The sequence below is a fragment of the Scyliorhinus torazame genome, chromosome 3, assembly GCF_047496885.1.
Source record: "Scyliorhinus torazame isolate Kashiwa2021f chromosome 3, sScyTor2.1, whole genome shotgun sequence".
NCBI lineage: Eukaryota > Metazoa > Chordata > Chondrichthyes > Carcharhiniformes > Scyliorhinidae > Scyliorhinus > Scyliorhinus torazame.
The window spans coordinates 73,445,888-73,467,171 of NC_092709.1; the positions used below are offsets into that span (position 1 = coordinate 73,445,888).

At 46.7% G+C, this 21,284-nt stretch overlaps 1 protein-coding gene across 3 annotated transcripts in view; it reads left to right on the forward strand.

The window, feature by feature from the left end:
* LOC140408515 (uncharacterized) overlaps nucleotides 1-21,284 on the forward strand; it is a 164,970-nt gene that overhangs the window by 123,495 nt on the left and 20,191 nt on the right. For all 3 annotated transcript variants that reach the window (XM_072495804.1, XM_072495801.1, XM_072495802.1), the window contains one exon: nucleotides 12,253-12,398. In XM_072495804.1, the coding sequence (XP_072351905.1) occupies nucleotides 12,253-12,398 (146 nt within the window). The remainder of the gene's footprint in view (nucleotides 1-12,252; nucleotides 12,399-21,284) is intronic.

Genomic DNA, 21,284 nt, shown 5'->3' on the forward strand with positions numbered 1-21,284 from the left:
CCTCGATGTTGTGCCGACCTGTGAAACCACTCTAAAGCCCATCTACACTATTCCCTTATCATCCATATGTCTATCCAATGACCATTTGAATGCCCATAGTGTTGGCGAGTCCACTACTGTTGCAGGGGCAGGGCATTCCACGCCCTTACTACTCTCTGAATAAAGAACCTACCTCTGACATCTGTCTTATATCTATCGCCCCTCAATTTAAAGCTATGTCCCCTCGTGCTAGACATCACCATCCGAGGAAAAAGGCTCTCACTGTCCACCCTATCCAATCCTCTGATCATCTTGTATGCCTCAATTAAGTCACCTGTTAACCTTCTTCTCTCCAACGAAAACAGCCTCAAGTCCCTCAGCCTTTCCTCATAAGATCTTCCCTCCATACCAGGCAACATTCTGGTAAATCTCCTCTGTACCCTTTCCAATGCTTCCACATCCTTCCTATAATGCGGCGACCAGACTTGCACGCAATACTCCAAATGCGGCCGCACCAGAGTTTTGTACAGCTGCAACATGACCTCATGGCTCCGAAACTCAATCCCTCTACCAATAAAAGCTAACACACCGTACGCCTTCTTAACAACCCTCTCAACCTGGGTGGCAACTTTCAGGGATCTATGTACATGGACACCGAGATCTCTCTGCTCATCCACACTGCCAAGAATCTTACCATTAGCGCAGTACTCTGTCTTCCTGTTATTCCTTCCAAAATGAATCACCTCACACTTTTCTGCATTAAACTCCATTTGCCACCTCTCAGCCCAGCGCTGCAGCTTATCTATGACCCTCTGTAACTTGTAACATCCTTCCGCACTGTCCACAACTCCACGGACTTTAGTGTCATCTGCAAATTTACTCACCCATCCTTCTACGCCCTCCTCCAGGTCATTTATAAAAATGACAAACAGCAGTGTCCCCAAAACAGATCCTTGTGGTACACCACTAGTAACTGGACTCCAGTCTGAACATTTCCCATCAACCACCACCCTTTGTCTTCTTCCAGCTAGCCAATTTCTGATCCAAACTGCTAAATCACCTTGAATCCCATGCCTCCGTATTTTCTGCAGTGGCCTATCGTGGGGAATCTTATCAAACGCTTTACTGAAATCCATATACACCATATCAACTGCTTTACCCTCATCCATCTGTTGGTCACCTTCTCAAAGAACTCAATAAGGTTTGTGAGGCACGACCTACCCTTCACAAAACCGTGTTGACTATCTCTAATCAAATTATTCCTTTCCAGATGATTATACATCCTATCTCTTATAAACCTTTCCAAGATTTTGCCCACAACAGAAGTAAGGCTCACTGGTCTATAGTTACCTGGGTTGTCTCTACTTACCCTCTTGAACAAGGGAATAACATTTGCCATCCTCCAGTCTTCTGGCACTATTCCTGTAGACAAAGATGACTTAAAGATCAAAGCCAAAGGCTCAGCAATCCTCCCTCGCTTCCCAGAGAATCCTCGGATAAATCCCATCCGGCCCAGGGGACTTATCTATTTTCACACTTTCCAGAATTGCTAACACCTCCTCCTTATGAACCTCCAGCCCTTCTAGTCTAGTAGCCTGAATCTCAGTATTCTCCTCGACAACATTGTCTTTTTCCTGTGTAAATACTGACGAAAAATATTCATTTAGCACCTCTCCTATCTCTTCGGACTTCAAGCACAACTTCCCACTACTGTCCTTGACTGGCCCTATTCCTACCCTAGTCATTCGTTTATTCCTGACATATCTATAGAAAGCTTTAGGGTTATCCTTGATCCTACCTGCCAAAGACTTCTCGTATCCCCTCCTGGCTCTTCTTAGCTCTCTCTTTAGGTCCTTCCTAGCTAACTTGTAACTCTCGAGTACCCTAACTGAACCTTCATGTCTCATCTTTACATAAGCCTCCTTCTTCCTCTTGACAAGTGTTTCGACTGCTTTAGTAAACCACGGTTCCTTTGCTCGACCACTTCCTCCCTGCCTGACAGGTACTTACTTATCAAGGACACGCAGTAGCTATTCCTTGAACAAGCTCCACATTTCCATTGTGCCCATCCCCTGCAGTTTTCCTCTCCATCTGATGCATCCTATGTCTTGCCTCATCCCATCATAATTGCCTTTCCCCCAGATATAACTCTTGCCCTGCGGTATATACCTATCCCTTTCCATCACTAAAGTAAACATAATCGAATTGTGGTCACTATCACCAAAGTGCTCACCTACCTCCAAATTTAACACCTGTCCTGGTTCATTACCCAGTACGAAATCCAATATGGCCTCGCCTCTCGTTGGCCTATCTACATACTGTGTCAGGAAACCCTCCTGCACACATTGGACAAAAACGGACCCACCTAAAGTACTCGAACTATAGCGTTTCCAGTCAATATTTGGAAAGTTAAAGTCCCCCATAACAACTACCCTGGTGTTTTCGCTCCTATCCAGAATCATCTTTGCAATCCTTTCCTCTACATCGCTGGAACTTTTCGGAGGTCTATAGAAAACCCCTAACAGGGTGACCTCTCCTTTCCTGTTTCTAACCTCAGCCCATACTACCTCAGTAGACGACTCCTCATCAAACGTCATTACTGCCACTTTAATACTGTTCTTGACTAACAATGCCACCCCTCCCCCTCTTTTACCACCTTCCCTGAGATTACTGAAATATCTAAACCCTGGCACCTGCAACAACCATTCCTGTCCCTGCTCTATCCATGTCTCCGAAATGGCCACAACATCGAAGTCCCAGGTACCAACCCATGCCGCAAGTTCACCCACCTTATTCCGGATGCTCCTGGCATTGAAGAAGACACACTTTAAACCACCTTCCTGCCTGCCGGTACACTCCTGCAACTTTGAAACCTTACTCATGACCTCACTACTCTCAACCTCCTGTATACTGGAGCTACAATTCAGGTTCCCAAGCCCCTGCTGAACTAGTTTAAACCCTCCCAAAGAGCATAAGCAAATTTCCCCCCCCCAGGATATTGGTACCCCTCTGGTCCAGGTGTAGACCATTCCATTTGTAGAGGTCCCACCGATTCCAGAATGAGCCCTAATTATCCAGAAATACCACATGTTCAGCTCTCTCTCCCTATTCCTCGTCTCGCTATCACGTGGCACGGGTAACAACTCAGAGATAATAACTCTGTTTGTCCTAGATCTATGTTTCCACCCTAGCTCCCTGAATTCCAGCCTTACATCCCTATCCCTTTTCCTACCTATGTCGTTGGAACCTATGTGGACCATGACTTCGGGCTGCTCCCCCCTGCCCCTTAAGGATCCCGAAAACACGATCCGAGACATCACGCACCCTGGCACCTGGCAGGACATCACGCACCCTGGCACCTGGCAGGCAACACACCAACCGCGAGTCTCTCACGTTCCCACAGAATCTCCTATCTATCCCCCTAACTATGGAGTCTCCAATAACTAATGCTCTACTCCGCTCCCCCTTTCCCTTCTGAGCAACAGGGACAGACTCTGTGCCAGAGACCTGTACCCCATGGCTTACCCCTGGTAAGTCCCCCCCCCCCCAACAGTATCCAAAACGGTATACTTGTTACTAAGGGGAACGACCACAGGGGATCCCTGTACTGACTGCTTCCTCCCAGCCCCTCTCACCGTCACCCATCTATCTTTATTCTTCGGAGTAACTACATCCCTGATGCTCCTATCTATGACCACCTCTGCCTCCCGAATGATCCGAAGTTCATCCAGCTCCAGTTCCCTAATGCGGTTTCTGAGGAGCTGGAGATGGGTGCACTTCCCACAGATGAAATCAGCAGGGACACTGACGGCGTCCCTCACCTCGTACATTCTGCAGGAGGAACATTGCACTACCTTCCCTGCCATCCCCTCTAGATAAAAAAAGAAAAAGAGCTTACCTGTTATTCACTCCCCTTTTCAGCAAACACTCACTCAGCAAACTCTGCGCCCCGCACGATAACACCGGAGGGAAAATAAAAGAAAAACTACTTACCAGTCACCAGCCAATCCCTTACCTGCAGGCTGTGAAGTCACGGTTCAACTTATTTCTCCTTCTACCTGCCCTCGAGCCTTCCTCTTGATCTTTACAGCGGTTGGTTTTGTTTTGGTTAGAGGAGGGGGTAGGGAGGGAAACACTGAAGAAGTGTTTCGGATTTAAGTGTCACTTGACAACAGCTCCTCCACAAACCACCCTCAAGTTAGGGTGAGCACAACAGACGTATGCAAATTCCCCCCACAACAGCCAATCAGCAGCTCCACTCTACTGCCCTCTGCTGGATGCTTGTCTTCACTTGAACAGCTCAGGTCTCTTGCTCAGGTACACCTTCAAGTTATGGTGAGCACAACAGACGTATGCAAATTTCCCCTGCAACAGCCAATCAGCAGCTCCTCTCCACTGCCCTCTGCTGGATGTCCATGCTCCATTCCAGATGTCAATGTCCATGCTCCATTCCAGAAACACCCTTCTCACCCTCGGGGTCTTTTTCGCCCATACAAACCCTATGATGCTCCTGCTGACCCGCTTAAAAAAGGCCTTAGGGATCAGGATGGGGAGGCACTGGAATATAAAAAGGAACCTCGTAGCACCGTCATCTTCACCGACTGTACCCTACCCGCCAGGGAGAGTGGCAGCATATCCCACCTTTTAAACTCCTCCTCTTCAGTGAAAGCTCGTCTATCCCCCTTCCCTGGTCCCCTGGGTGTATCACGAATAGCTCACTCTTCCCCATGTTGAGCTTATACCGGAAAAGTCTCCAAACTCCCTCAGGATCCGCAACAGCTCCGGCATCCCCCCCACCGGGTCCGCCACATACAGTAACAGGTCGTCTGCATACAACGATACCTGGTGTTCCTCCCCCCCCCCTCGCACCAGCCCCCTCCAGTTCCTGGCCTCCCTCAAAGCCATCGCCAAAGGTTCTATTGCCAACGCAAATAGCAGGGGGGATAGGGGGCACCCCTGCCTCGCCCCCAGTACAGCCGAAAGTATTCCGACCTCCTCCAATTTGTGGCCACACTCGCCACCGGGGCTTCGTACAGTAACCTAACCTAACTAACGAACCCCTCCCCGAACCCGAACCTCCTCAACACTTCCCACAGGTACCCGCACTCCACCCTATCGAAGGCCTTCTCTGCATCTATAGCCGCCACTATCTCCGCTTCCCCCTCCACTGCAGGCATCATGATTACATTTAGGAGCCTCCGCACATTGGTGTTTAGCTGCCTTCCCTTCACGAAACCCGTCTAGTCCTCGTGGATCATCTCCGGAACACAGTCCTCAATTCTGGTAGCCAACACTTTCGCTAACAGCTTGCATCCACGTTGAGGAGCGAGATTGGCCTAAACAACCCACACTGTAAAGGGTCCTTGTCCCGCTTCAAGATCAGCGAGATCAGCGCCCTGGACATCGTCGGGGGTAGGACCCCCCCTCCCTCGCCTCATTGAAAGTCCTCACTAATAGTGGACCCAACAGGTCCATATATTTCCTATAAAATTCCACCGGGAACCCATCTGGCCCCGGTGTCTTCCCCGCCTGCATACTCCCCAGCCCCTGAGTCAGCTCCTCCAGCCCTACCGATGCCCCAAGCCCCGCCACCTGCCCCTCCTCTACCCTCAAACTTAATTTTCTCCAGTTTAAGGAAATGCGTGAGGTCGCTGGATACCCCCCCCCCGGTATCGGTGGCTCCGAGTCCCTCCACCCCAACAGGATCCGTCTCCGGGTTAGCAGAGAGGCAAAGGGATTACTGCATTCCTTCCCCCCCCCCCCCACCCGAGTCGGGTGCTCCGATTCATAAAGCTCCCTATAGAATTCCTCAAATGTCCCATTCACCTCCACCAGGTCCAATACCACTCCATCCTTGCCGTCCTTCACCCTACCAATCTCCCTCACCGCCTCCTGCTTCCTGAGCTGTTGGGCCTGCAAGCTACTAGCCTTCTCCCCGTACTCATACACTGCACCGCTGTCCCTCCGCAACTGCCCCACTTTCTTCCTTGTGGACACCAGCTCAAACTCCATCTGGAGCTACTGCCTCTCCTTCAGCAATCCCTGCCCCCCGTTACATCCTATCCACCCGCAAAATCTCATCCACCAACTTTGCCATCTCTGCCCTCTCCTCCTCCCTGTGTGCCCAGATCAATATAAACTCCGCCCTAGTCACTGCCTTACGTGCCTCCCACAGCGTAGCGGCCGAGACCTCACCTGTGTTGTTTAGTTCCACGTACCCCTCGATGGCGGCCTTCACTCATTCACACACCTCCTCCTCCATTAGCAATCCTACATCCAGCCTCCTCTGCGGGTGTCAGGCCACCCGATCCACCTGCAAGTCCACCCAATGTGGCGCGTGGTCCGAGACCACAATCGCCGAGTATCCTAAGTCCACCACCCTTGCCAGCAACGACTGCCCCACCACACGAAAATTGATCCATGAGTAAACCCTGTGCACATGGGTGAAGTATGAAAACTCCTTCGCCATCGGCCTCCAAAATCTCTACTGGGTCAACTCCCCCCCATGTGCTCTATAAACCCCTTCAACTCCTTCACCACTGCCGATACCCTCCCCAACCTCGGGCTCGACCAGTTCAACCCCGGATCAATGATCATGTTAAAGTCCCCTCTCATAATCAGCCGCGTCCAGGTCCAGGATCTTCCCCAATACTCGCCTCATGAACAGCACATCGTTCTAGTTTGAGGCATAAACATTTACCAGAACCACTGGCATCCCCTCCAACTTCCCACTTATCATCATGAACCTCACCCCCCCACCCCCCCAGTATCCGCTATTATATTCCCCACCTCGAACGCCACCCGCTTATTGACCAACACCACCACTCCACGCGCCTTAATATCTAACCCCGAATGTAAAACATGCCCTACCCACCCTTTCGTTAGCTTTGTCTGGTCCCCGATCTTCAAATGTGTTTTGTGTAAAAAGCACAGTAAGAAGTCTTACAACACCAGGTTAAAGTCCAACAGTGCAGCTCCTTCATCAGGTGAGCTCCACATCTTGTAAAAAGGTCACATCTGCATTCCAATTCCTCAGATGTGCGAAAACACGCGACCGTTTGACCAACCCATTCAGCCCCCTTATGTTCCATGGAACCAGCCTGGTTGGAGCCCCACCCCCGGCCGATCAACCATACCCCTTCTTAGGCCAGCCCCCCGCTCGTGCCACACCACCATCCAGGCCCATCCCTGGATGTCCACCATCACCACTCCCTCCCATATAACGCCACAGCAACAATACCTTTGTCAACAGCCCCCCTTTCCCCTAAACAAAACAACCCCATCCCCCTCTACTTCACTAACCACCTACTCACCCCCCACTGCGTTCCCATTAACTAGCCTGCCCAGCCAGCCTGGCAACCCCCGCCCAAGATGCCTAAACCTCTTACCCCCCACTGATTCCCCTCCCTTTCGCTCGCACACCTTGCAACCAACAGTGCAACAAGAAAAAACAAAAAAGCAAGAAAACCCAAAAGCACAAAAGTTGCACTCACCCCCTCATCGCATCGAAACATCTCGGAGGAGAAAGGTTCCCCAACCATCAACAGATCAAAAGATACAGGGATTTTAAAAAACGGGAAATAGAAACCACATTCATCCCCGCAGCCTTCCTCCACAGTTCAATGTCCTCCTTCATCTACCATGTCATTGTCTCTCAAACTTTCTATCGCTTCCTCTGGAGTTCCAAAATAGTGCTCTTTGTTGTTAAAGGTCACCCAGAGGCAAGCCGGGTACGACATCCTGAACTTCACCACCTTTTTAAAGATGGCAGCCTGCACCTGGTTAAACCCAGCCCTCCTCTTCGCCAGATCCATGCCCAGATCCTGATACACTTGCAGCTCACTCCCCTCCCAGGAGCCTCCTCGACTGCCTCGCCCATCTCAGAATCTTTTCCTTATCTCGGAAAACCGGTGAAGACTTACCACCATTGCCCTTGGCGGCTCATTCGCCTGAGGCCTCCTCATCAGTGCCCTGCGCGTTCGATCGACTTCCGGGGGCCGGTCAAAGGCCCCCTTGCCCATCAGCTGTTCCACACCCTCAATGCCTTCAGGCATCCCTACAATTCACAGGTTCTGCCTCCGGAGTGGTTCTCAAGGTCCTCTACCTTCTCCTGTAGCCGCTTCTCACATTACTCCCACATTGGCCGCCAATGAAGCCAACTGCTCCTCGTGCCCCCCCATCGCCTCCTCCACTTTGTTTGGCCCTGGGGCCCCAGCCTCTGCTCCACTCGATCAATTCCTGACATTTTTATTAATTGATATTACTTGATTTTAAGTATCTTCCAAAAGAGGTAAGTCATAGCAGGACTATAGTGTGCTCCCCTTGCTGTATGTGGGAAGCCGGAACATTTCCAATGCACGGGGCCAACATGTGTGCAGGAAGTATCTCCAACTGCAACTCTTGGACGTCTGGATTTCAGATCTGGACTGGCGGCTGGGACACTGAAGCATCCACGAGATGTAGACTAGCGTGGGTAGCATGTATAGAGAGGTGGTCACACCGCAGGCTAAGACTCCACAGGCAGAAAGGGAATAGGTGACCAACAGGCATAGATAAAGGCCTTCATAGGCAGTGTAGGAATCTCCTGTAGTCATTCTCCTGCAAAACATATATACTACTTTAGATACTGTTGGGGAGTGTGGTCTCTCAGAGGAAAGCAGCAACGGCTAAATTTGTTGCACAACAGCTGGCTCTGCTGCACGGGAGAAGAGTACAAAGTATGAAATGCAATATTTATAGCGGATTCAATTGTAAGAGGAATTGATAGGCATTTCTGTGGCCACAAATGAGACTGCAGAATGCTATGTTGCCTACCTGGTGCTAGAGTCAAGTATCTCTCAGAGCGGCTAAAGGACATTCTGGAGGGGAGGGTGAACAGCCAATCCTCGTGATACACATTGGTACAAACGGCATAGATTTTTTAAAAAGGGAGGTCGGAAAAGCAGAATGCAGGGAGTTAGGATGTAAGTTGAAAATTAGTACCTGAAAAGTCAGAGCAAAAATAACAGGATATATCAAAAGAATATGTAGCTTAAGTGATGGTGCAAGGGGGAAGATTTGTGGGACATTGGGACCGTTAAAAACTGGATGGGTTGCACCTGGGCAGGGCAGCGAATGATGTCGAGGTGGGGTATTTGCTAGAGTAGTTGGGGAGGGTTTAAACCAAAATCATATAATCCCTACAGTGCAGAAGGACGCCATTCGGTCATTAAGTCTGCACCGACCAATCAAAAGACCCACCGTACCTAGGTCCAAGCCCCTGCCCTATTCGTGCAACCCTTCCTAAGGGACAATTTAGCATGACCAATCCACCTAACCTGCACATCTTTCGACATCTTTCGGAGCACCCGGAGGAAACCCATACAGACATGAGGAAAATGTGCAAACTCCACACAGTCACCTGACGGGGGGCACGGTTGCACAGTGGTTACCACAGTTGCTTCACAGCTCCAGGGTCCCAGGTTCGATTCCCGGCTTGGATCACTGTCTGTATGGAGTTTACACGTGGATTTCCTCCGGGTGCTCCAGAAGGGCAGGTGTAAAGGAAAAGGCAGTGGGTTGCATTGCTGGTTAAAGAGGAAATTAACGCAATAGTGAGGAATGATATTAGCTCCGACAGTGTACAATCTTTATGGGTAGAGCTGAGAAACACTAAGGGGCAAAAAACAATGGGATCTATATGTATACTCCCAAACTGTAGTGGTGATGTTGTGGATAGCATATGATAAAGGAACATCTGTAATTATGGGTGACTTAAATCTGCCTATAGATTGGACAAATCAAATTAACAATACAGTTGAAGAGTGTGTTTGAGATGGTTTTCTGGACCAATGCATTGAGGAACCAACTCGAGAACAGGCCATCCTATACTGGGTATTGGGTAATGAGAGGAATAATTGGCAATCTAGTTGTGTGATAATGTCATAATATGATACAATTCTTGGTCAAGATGGAGAGTGATATAGTTGATTCTGAGACTAGGGTCCTGATTCTAAGTGAAGCACGAGCTGGCAATGATTAATTGGGGAATACTACTTAATAGGTGAAAATGTTATTTCTCAAATCCCCTCTATATTTCCTTCTCCTTACCTTAAATCCAGCCATAATTATCTCAAGGGCTCCCATTTCCGCATGCCCTTTCTTCATCTTCCGTCTTATGGCCCACCTGCACTTCACTGATAGCCAAGAGTTTACAGAATTTTTTTAGAGAGCAAAAGGAGGCCATTTGGCCCATTGATCTGTACCAGCTCTCCAAATGAGCAACTCACCTAGTATCACTTCTCTGCCTTCTCTCCACATATTCTTCTTTTTCAGATAACCGTCTAATCCCCTTTTGAATGCTTCAATTGAACCTGCCTCCACCACTCTCTCAGGCTGTACTTCCCAAACCCCAACTACTCCTTCAGTAAAAAAGTTTCTCCCCATATCACTTTTACTTATTTTGCTAATAACTTTAAATCTGTGCCCTCTCATTCTCTATCCTGTCACAAGTGGGAACAGTTTCTCCCCATCTACTCTGTCCAGACCCCTCATGGTACCAAATCTCCTCTCAGCCTTCTTTTCTCTAAGGAAAACAGTCTGAACCTCTCCAGTCTGTCTTCCCAACTGAAGTTCTTCATCCCTTTATTTTCATGAACCTCTTCTGCACTCTCTCTAATGCCTTCAAGTCCTTCGTAAAGTGTAGTGGAGGCCAAACTAGTGACTTATACAAATTCAATATAACTTCCCTGCCTCTGCACTCTATGCCCCTATTAATAAAGCCCAGGATACTGTATCTTTATAACAGCTCTCTCCACCTGTCCTGCCACCTTCAATAATTTCTACACATACACACCCAGCTCCATCTGCTCCTCCATCCCATTAGTTGTTCCCTTTATATGTTCTCTCCATGTTCTTCCTATTCATTGCATTGAAATTCATCTGCCACCTATGGCCCTTTGAAGTTCTAAACTATCTTCCTCGCAATTAACAATTCTTGTATACCAACGTCCATGTCATTCATATACATCAGGGTCCCAATACTGGCCTCTGTCAAACCCCACTACCTTCCTCCATTAACCACAATCCTCTGCCTCCTGTTCTTCAACCAATTTTGTATCCATGTTGCCAATGTTCCTTTTATTTTAAAACATTGCTCACATGTCAGTTATGTGGCACTGAATCAAGTACCTTTTGGAAGTCTGCACCTGTTGCTGGAGTTGTGTGCTTTCTTATGTAAAGAGAGAAAGCAGAAAGCTGAGTGTGAGACATGGAATGTGTGGAATGTTTGAAATGGCAATATTGGTTTAGGTAACTATGAGGCTTGGGTGTGAGATGTCAATATGGGAATGTGAGTGGAGTTTGCACATTCTCTGTGTTTGCGTGGGTTTCACCAAAGATGTGGGTTAACCCAAAGATGTGCAGGCTAGGTGGATTGGCCATGCTAAATTGCCCCTTAATTGGAAAAATGAATTGGCCACTCTAAAAAAATTTTTTTTTTTAATGGAATGTGAGGATGTGCTCAAGAGGAATGAGTGAAACTGCAAGTCGGCTTTGTCAGTAGAATGCTATGCAAGCGATTGTTGGAGAAGTTAGAAGAGTGTGCACCTAAGTGGGATGCCACTCTTATTCCTGTCCTCCTGAAGTCAATTAACTTTTTGGGGCACTTTATTCGGGTTAAAGAGGTCACACTCCTACTGCTCTCTTTTGTAGCCATTTACATACCTGCTTTGTTTGAGAGGACTCGTCCTCCCATCCACAAGAAACAGTATTCCCTCATGCTTCCAGGAAAGAGCTAGAAAATTGGGAGGAGGAGGCATCCTTTCCACTTTTCCCTTCTAATACTGAAGCCAGAGGAATTACTGTATAATTCAACCATTTTGATTTTTACTGTACCCTCTAGAAATGCTTCCATTGACTAATGCAGATCATCATCACGCATGCATCCTGTGATTGGTCAGGAAATTCAGAAGCAGGATGCTAATGTATGACAGCCATGACAAACCCTACTTTTCCGACAAACAAGTTCCTAATCAGCTATTGCCCCTCTGCCACTGCATGCTGTTCAACATCAGCTCCATTAAAATTTTGCCCATTGATTCAAATTTTGTATTAAATATGACTGAAAATTTGATCTGGTCCTCATCACCAGAACTTTCCTAGTCATAAATATGATGGGAAGTTAATCTTTTGCAATCCATTCTGCCTGCATATTGCCGTGCAAGAATAACTACCGATGTGTTAATCTAATAGTTACATGAATAAAAATTCAACTAACTGTAATTTTTCTGATAGGCATTCGAAAAATGGAAAGAAGAAAAGGATATAGGTCTAACAGAAACGTTGAAGAGACAAAAAGAAATTGAAAAAGAGAAAAAGAAAAAAGAAAAGGAACAAGTAACTGAAAAGAAGAAAGAAAATGTTGCAGCATTGATAAACTGGTAGGCAAATTACATCCTCACATTATACTAAAACTTTATTAGTTCACTGCACATTCAGATATGAACAAGTTACTTTTAATAAATTCATGCCATTACCTGCAAATTATTCAGTAATATCTGTAACTACTTCATTTTGGTAAATATTCAGAATATAGTTATATTTTTTGTCCAGTTCTGCACTTTGCTTTAGTCTAAGATGCCAGAAATGTTACAGAGCAGGAGGCCGCCATTTGGCATAGTCTCTGCACCGGCACTCCAAATGAGTGATTCCCTTTGTGCCATTCAACAGCCTTCTCCCCATAACCCTATACATTTTTCCTTTTCTGGTAAGTCTAATTCCCTTTTGCATGTTTCAATTGAACCTGCATCCATCACCCCCTCAGGCAGTGCATTCCAGACCCTAACTGCATGCTGCGTGAAAAAGTTTTTTCTCATATTGTTTTTGCTTCTTTTGCCAGTTACTTTGAAGCTGTACACTGTTTTTCTTATTCTTTCACAAGTGGGAATAATTTCTTTCTATCTACTCTGTTCAGATCCCTCATAATTTTGAATACTTCTATTAAATCTCCTCTCAGCCTTCTTTCCTCCAAGGAAAACATTCCTACTTCTCCAATCCTATTTTCATAATAAAAGTTCTTCATCCTGAAATCATTCTTGTGACTCTTTCCTGAACCCTCTCCAATGCCTTTCCATCATTCCTAAAGTTGCATACCCGGAACTAGACACAATACTCCAGCTGAGTCAAGTTCAACATGACTTCTTTGCTCCTGGTGTCTATGGCCCTATGAATAAAACCTTATGCTCTATTAAGCTCCTGCTTTATTATCTCCTACCACCTTCAATGACTTGTGTACAGATAGACACTCTGTACCCCCTCCCCCCTCTAGAATTGTATCTTTTATTTAATGTTGTCTTTTCATGTTCTTCTGAGCGATAATTAATCACTTCCCATTTCTCTGTATTGAATTTTATCTGCCACCTGTCTATCCATTCCACCAATCTGTCTATGTCCTTTTGAAGTTCTACACAATCCTCCTCACAGTTCACAATGCTTCCAAGTTCGTATCATCCACAAACTTAAAATATTATTATAATCTTTAATATTGTCACAAGTAAGCTTACATTAACACTGCAATGAAGTTAATGTAAAAATCCCCTAGTTTCCTATCAAGTCTAGGTCTTTCATACTGAAAGAGAAAATGCTAGAAAATCTCAGCAAGTCTGGCAGCATCTGTAGGGAGAGAAAAGAGCTAATGTTTCGAGTCCGATGACTCTTTGTCAAAGCTAACAGACATAGAAAGTGGGAAATATTTATACTGTGGAGTGAGAATGAAAGATGAGTCACAGCCACAGAAACCCAGGGAAACCGGGTGCTAATGGCCACAGAAACCAAGGGGAAAGAGTGCTAATGGCAGTCCCCAGAGAGGACAAAAGATGTGAAAGGTCAAACAGCAGGGAAACTAACATCAGAGGATGAACTGTAGATGTGGGGGGAGGGGAAGGGGGAAGCAAAGAGGAGAAAGGTGAAGGAAAGGTGGATAAGATTGGGGGGGGGAAATTAAATGTATATTAAGAAAGAAAGAAATGGCAAAAGACAGTTAAAATGAAATGAAAACAAATAGGTCGAGGTAGGGTAGAGCTGATCATCTGAAGTTGTTGAATTTGATGTTCAGGCCGGAAGGCTGTAGCCTGCCTAACCGGAAGATGAGATGTTGTTCCTCCAGTTTGCGTTGCGCTTCACTGGAACATTGCAGCAGGCCAAGAACAGACATGTGGGCATGGGAGCAGGGTCTTTTGTTAAAATGGCAACAACAGGAAGGTCAGGGTCCTGAATGCGCACAGACCGAAGATGCTCAGCAAACCGATCGCCCAGTCTGCGTTTGGGAGTAGCGACTGCAGTAGACTAAATTGGAGGAGATGCTGCTTAACCTGGAATGAGTGTTTTGGGCCTGGGATGTTAAGCATGGAAGAGCTAAAGGGGCAAGTGTTACACCTTCTGCGATTGCATGGGTAATGGGAGAGGTACTGGGTATGGTGGAGGAGTGGACTAGATTGTCTCGGAGGGAACGGTCTCTGCGGAATGCTGACAGAGGGAGTGAAGGGAAGATGTGTTTGATGGTGGCATCGTTATGAAAGACCTAGACTTGATAGCTGGAGTTGGTGAAAATGGCAGAGGTTTATGTTTTGCATACGGAGGCTGGTGGGATGAAATGTGAGAACGAGGGGGACTCTATCCTTGTTCTGGGAGGGAGTGGAGGGGGCGAGGGTAGTGGCAGTTTCCACCCCTCCATCACTTTCACCTGGCCCATCTCAGACACTTCCGATCGTTGATCTTTCTGTCTTCATTTCTGGCAATAGACTATCCACTGCAAGCCCACTGACTCCCACAGCTATCTGGACTACAGCTCTTCGCACCCTACACCTTGTAAGGACTCCATCCCTTTCTCTCAACTCCTTCGCCTCCGTCGCATTTGTTCCGATGATGCCTCTTTCCAAAATGGTGCTTTGAAAATGTGTTCCTTCTTCCTCAACCGTGATTTCCCACCGACAGTTGTGGACAGGGCCCTCAACAGTGTGCGGTCCATCTCCTGCGCCACTACCCTCGCCCCCTCCACTCTCTCCCAGAACAAGAATAGAGTCCCCCTCGTTCTCACATTTCATTCCACCAGCCTCCGTATGCAAAGCATAATCCTCCGCCATTTTTGCCAACTCCAGCGTGATGCCACCACCAAACACATCTTCCCTTCACTCCCTCTATCAGCATTCCGCAGAGACTGTTCCCTCCGAGACAATCTAGTCCACTCCTCCACCATACCCATTACCTCTCTCATTATCCGTGGCACCTTCCCATGCAATCGCAGAAGGTGTAACACCTGCCCCTTTACCTCTTCCATGCTTAACATCCCAGGCCCAAAACACTCATTCCAGGTTAAGCAGCATTTCACTTGCATCTCTTCCAATTTGGTCTACTGTATTCGCTGCTCCCAATGTGGACTCCTCTATATCGGAGAGACCAAACGCAGACTGGGCGATCGGTTTGCTGAGCATCTTCGGTCTGTGTGCATTCAGGACCCTGACCTTCCTGTTGTTGCCATTTTAACAAAAGACCCTGCTCCCATGCCCACATGTCAGTTCTTGGCCTGCTGCAATGTTCCAGTGAAGCTCAACGCAAACTGGAGGAGGAACATCTCATCTTCCGGTTAGGCACGCTGCAGCCTTCCGGCCTGAACATCGAATTCAACAACTTCAGATGATCAGCTCTACCCCACCTCGGCCCATTTGTTTTCATTTCATTTTTACTGTCTTTTACCATTTCTTTCTTTCTTATTATGTATTTCATTCCCCCCCCCCCCCCAAATCTTATCCACCTTTCCTTCACCTTTCTCCCCTTTGCTTCCCCTTCCCCTCCCCCCACATCTACAGTTCATCCTCTGATGTTAGTTTCCCTGCTGTTTGACCTTTCACATCTTTTGTCCTCTCTGGGGACTGCCATTAGCACTCTTTCCCCTTGGTTTCTGTGGCCATTAGCACCCGGTTTCCCTGGGTTTCTGTGGCTGTGACTCGTCTTTCATTCTCACTCCACAGTATAAATATTTCCCACTTTCTCTGTCTGTTAGCTTTGACAAAGGGTCATCGGACTAGAAACATTAGCTCTTTTCTCTCCCTACAGATGCTGCCAGACTTACTGAGATTTTCCAGCATTTTCTCTTTCGTTTCAGATTCCAGAATCCGCAGTAATTTGCTTTTATCCTAGGTCTTTCATATATATCAGGAAAAGCAAGAGTCTCAACACTGACATCTGTCAAACTCCACTACAAACTTCCCTCCAGCCCAAAAAACATTCATTAACCACGACTTGCAATTTCTTGTCACTCAGCCAATTTCGTATCAATATCATTATTGTCCCTTTTATTTCATGAGCTATAAATTTGCTCAACTATCTGCTATGTTACATTGTACCAAATGCCTTTCGGAAGTCCATGTACATCACACTAACAGCATTGCCCTCACCAACCTATTACCTCATCAAAAACCTCCACAAGTTAAACACGATTTTCCCTTAAGAAATCCATCCTGGCTTTCCTTAATTACAATAGTTACATTTGTACATGTGACTTAATTTTGTCTCAGATTTTTGCTTCTATAAGTTTTCCCACCACCAAAGTTAAACTGACTGACCTGTCATTGCTGGACTATTTCTGAACAAGGGTGTAATGTTTGCAATTCTCCAATCCCCTGGCAGCATTATTGAGTCTAAGGAATATTAATACAATCCAAGCTGGTTGGCGAAGTCAAAATGAAAAAATAAAGCATTTTCTGACTGAGAGAGTTGATGGACTTTGTTCAATGTCATCGTCCTTCTCACAGCCCCATTGTCCCAACTATCCCCTATTTATACTGTTTTTAATAAAACAAGAATCAGTAAATGAAACAAAATTGAGAGGGGGGTGACCGCCTCTGGTGGGGCACTGGAACGAAAACAAAATATTTGTTTAAAAACTCAAGAAACTAGACCAAATATAATTTCTGGGGCAGCCACCGGTCAGGAAAGGCCAAAGCATACTTGAGGACATAGCATGCTCCCTCTCCAGGGCCACCTGGCTGTGAACATAGCTATGGTAGAGGGGCAGATAGAGTCGGACAACTCCCTCGACCATCCGCCAGCTCGACCTGTTGATGGCTAACTTGGCCAAGCCGAGGAGCATTCTTATGAGAATGTCCTCCTCCCTCCCGCCTCCTTCGAAAAATTGAGAAGCAACCCCTATGCATAACTAAAAAGGGGCTGCAACCTCAGGTAATCTATGTACTCATGGAACAAAGGATCCCTTTGACCGCAGAAAGGACAGGCTGGGAGTCTGTGAACCACCTGAATTTCCGATTGCATAGTACTGCTGTGTGCAACACCCTCCATGTCACATCCCCGATGGAAAAAGGGAGGACTCCCATGTAGGAAGCCCTCCACTGGGGACCTCTGCCACCATCAGGCAGTAGAACAGAGTGCCAAGGCATGTCTTGATGATGGAAGAAGGAAAGAAGGTGGAGAGTGAGCAGCAGCAGGCCACATCGGGAACGCCTCTGTGCCAAACAGAAAGGTATGGCGGGAATTTCAGTGACACGGCTCAAATTGTGGGGCAGCAGCTTCCGGGTGAGGTGTTGGGGTGCCGGACTAATGTAGAAATATGTCCGAATATCCCGTATCCTTAGACTGTGACCCCTGATTCTGAACTCCACTGCCATCGGGAACATCCTTCCTGTATCTATCATGTCTGATCCTGTTAGAATCCTGGAGGTTTCAATTCACCTCATTCTTCTAAACTCCAGTGAATATAATCCCAACTGACTCGATCTCTCCTCGTACTTCAGTCCCGCCAAGTCTGGTAAACCTTCGCTGCACTCCTGCTGTAGCAAGAACATGCTGCCTCAGATAAGGAAATGAAAACTTCACACAATATTCCAGGTGTGGTCTCACCAAGGCCGGGTATAACTTCAGCAAGATGTCCCTGCTTCTGTAGTTTAATCCTCTCGCTATGAAGGCCAACAAATCGTTTGCCATCTTCATCACCTGCTGCACCTGTATGTTTACTTTCAGTGACTGCTGTACAAGGACACCCAGGTTTCATTGCACATTCCTCTCACTTAATCTGCAGCCACTCAGGTAACAATCTGCCTTCCTGTTTTTGCCACCAAAGTGGATAATCTCACATTTATCCACATTATACTGCAACCGTCATGCATTTGTCCACTCAGACAACTTGTCCAAATCACGCTGAATCATCTCTGCATCCTCCTAACAGCTCACCCTCCCACCCAGCTTTGTGTCATCTGCAAAGTTGGAGATATTACATTTAGTTTCCTCATCTAAATAATATACATTGTGAATAACTGGGCTCCTGCACTAATCTCTGCGGCACCCCACTAGTCACTGTCTGCCACTTGGAAAAAGACTTGCTTACGTTTCCTGTCTAGACAGCTGGTTTGTAATGCAGAGGAAAGCCAGCAGCGCGGGCTCTATTCGCTTACAGGCTGAGGTATTCATGAAGACCCCACCTTCTCAACCTTGCCCCTGGCCTGAGGTGTGGTAATCCTCAGGTTAAATTATCACCAGTCACCTCTCCCTCTCAAAGTCATCTGGGACGATGATGACTTTACCTTACTCCTCTTGTGTAGCACAGCCAACCGTGATGCAATTAATTTGGCCATTGCTCCTAAACTCTGAGAGACCATTCCCCCCTCCCCAACAGTATCCGAAGCAGTATATCTGTTTTGCAGGGAAATGGGAGATTGCTGCATTACACATGTAGTTTTCTTTCTATGCCTGGTGGTCACCCATTCTCTTCCTGCCTGTGGAGTCTTAGCCTGCGGTGTGACCACCTCTCTATACGTGCTATCCACGATACTCTCCACTCGATTTCGGAATCCCGGGAGTTTCAGCTGGAGATGCTTCCTGTACACATATAGGCCCCGAGCACTGGAAATGTTTGCCGGCTTCCTGCATAGAGCAGGAGGAGCACACCATGACTTTAAGCTATCTTATTCTGACTTACCCCTTTTTATTGAACATTTTGGAAGATACTTAAAGTCAAATAATATCAATTATTCTCGAGCCTTTCTTCCCTGGTCCATGTTACTACAGAATATAGTACTTACAAACTTCAAACCATAAAATAAATACTTTACAAACCAGATGCGATAAGAGTAGTAAATACTTACCCGAACATACTCACCCGATCGGCTGCTCCCACTTGCCCCGCGTCACTTTTGAATCCTGACATAACCTCAGGAGCTTCAAACTAGCACCCCTGTTAGCCTCACACCAGTAGCATGGAGAATGCTAGAATTTATTATGTGATAACTAGACACTCAGAAAACAATGGTAGGACTTAGGATTGGGCAGTCACAATCTATTTATGAAAAATAAATTAGGTTTGACAAAACTGTTGGAGATTTTTGAAGATACAAGAAGCAAATGGATAAGGGAAAACTAGTGGGTGTGGCGTATTTGCATTTTCAGAAGGCTTTGGTCCCACACAAGATGTTAGTAATCAAAATTAGAGCACATGGAATCATGGATTGTTAATTGGTTAACAGACTGAACCCAGAGAGTAGAAATAAATGGGTCATTCTCAGATTGGCAGGCTGTGGCTCGAGGTGCACAACAAAGATTTGTGCTTAGGCTGTTCATAATAAATATCAATAATTATGGATTGGGGACCAAATGTAATATTTCCTCATCTGCTGATGAGACAAAACTAGGCAAGAATGTGAGTTATGAGGAGGATGCAAAGAGGCTAATTGAGTGGTCAAAAATAAGGCAGATGGAACATAATGTGGAAAATGTGAAGTTATACACTTTGGTAAGAATAAAATGCAGATTATTTCTTAAATGGTGTTATGTCCTTCTCATATGTCACTGAAAGCTAACATGGTACAGCAAGCAATTAGGAAAGTGAATAGTATGTTGGCCTTTATTGCAAGAGGATTTGAGCACAGGACTAAAGAAGATTGTCTGCAATTGGTGGTGAACACCACTGTCTGAAAGTTCCCCTCAAAGCCAAAACAATCATGACTTGGAACTGTATCACATTCCTTCACTGTTGCTGGGTCAAAATCCTGTAACTCCTTTCCTAACAGTACTGTGAGTGTACACCACATGGACAGCAGTACTTCAAGAAGACGGCTTACCTTCTCATGAACAATTAGGGATGGTCAACAAATACTGGCCTAGCCACGTTGCGTGAAATAATTGAAGTATGGCTTTTTCCTCATCTTCTTTCTGACATGAACGGTTGTGTGAATTTTTCTCTGGGAACTGTTGTATCAAAACAGTTTGTCCAGTTATTTGCCTGCTGTGTCTATTGTATCCTCAAACATTTGTCATCTTTTCGTGTAAGGATGTTTTGGTTTCATTTTCTTCTCATTCAGCCTGTTGCTCTGCCTCCAGTAACTCCTTTGCCATCTTCTTTGTTTTGCATCTCTTTCCCAGTAATTGGGCTTTCCAAAGTTTCGCAGTTTGATCTGTATGTGAGACATTTTCTTCTGTCTGTTAACTGGTGGTCATCCACAGTCTTTTTTTCTATTCATTCATGGGATATGGGGCAGCACGGTAGCACAACTGGATAGCACTGTGGCTTCACAGCACCAGGGTCCCAGGTTCAATTCTCCGCTGGTTCACTGTCTGTGCGGAGTCTGCACGTTCTCCCCGTGTCTGCGTGGGTTTCCTCCGGGTTCTCCGGTTTCCTCCCACAGTCCAAAGATGTGCAGGTTAGTGGATTGGCCATGATAAATTACCCTTAGTGACCAAAAAGGTTAGGAGGGGTTATAGGGTTACGGGGATAGGGTGGAGGTGAGGCTTAAGTGGATCGGTACAGACTCGATGGGCTGAATGGCCTCCTTCTGCACTGTATGTTCTATGGTCATCACTGGGCATTTCAGGGAGTACAGATCTGCACATGAACAATTCTCCTTCTATTTGTTCCTTTTAATTTACATTTGCTGGTTAGCACACAAACATGTAAATGTTACAGTGCAGAAAGAGGCCATTCTGCTCATCATGTTATGCTGGCCAAAATAAGAGAAAAAATAAACTAGATGTTCATTTCAATCACACGTCCAAGCACCTGGGGCGGGATTCTCCGCAATCGGCGCGATATCCGCCGACCGACGCCAAAAACGGCGCGAATCAGTCCGGCATCGCGCCGCCCCAAAGGTGCGGAATTCTCCACATCTTGAGGGGGCCGAGCCCTCACCTTGAGGGGCTAGGCCCACGCCGGACTGATTTCCGCCCCGCCAGTTGGCGGGAAATGCCTTTGGTGCCCCGCCAGCTGGCGCGGAAATGACTTTGCCGTGTGGCGCATGCGCGGGAGCGTCAGCGGCCGCTCACGGCAT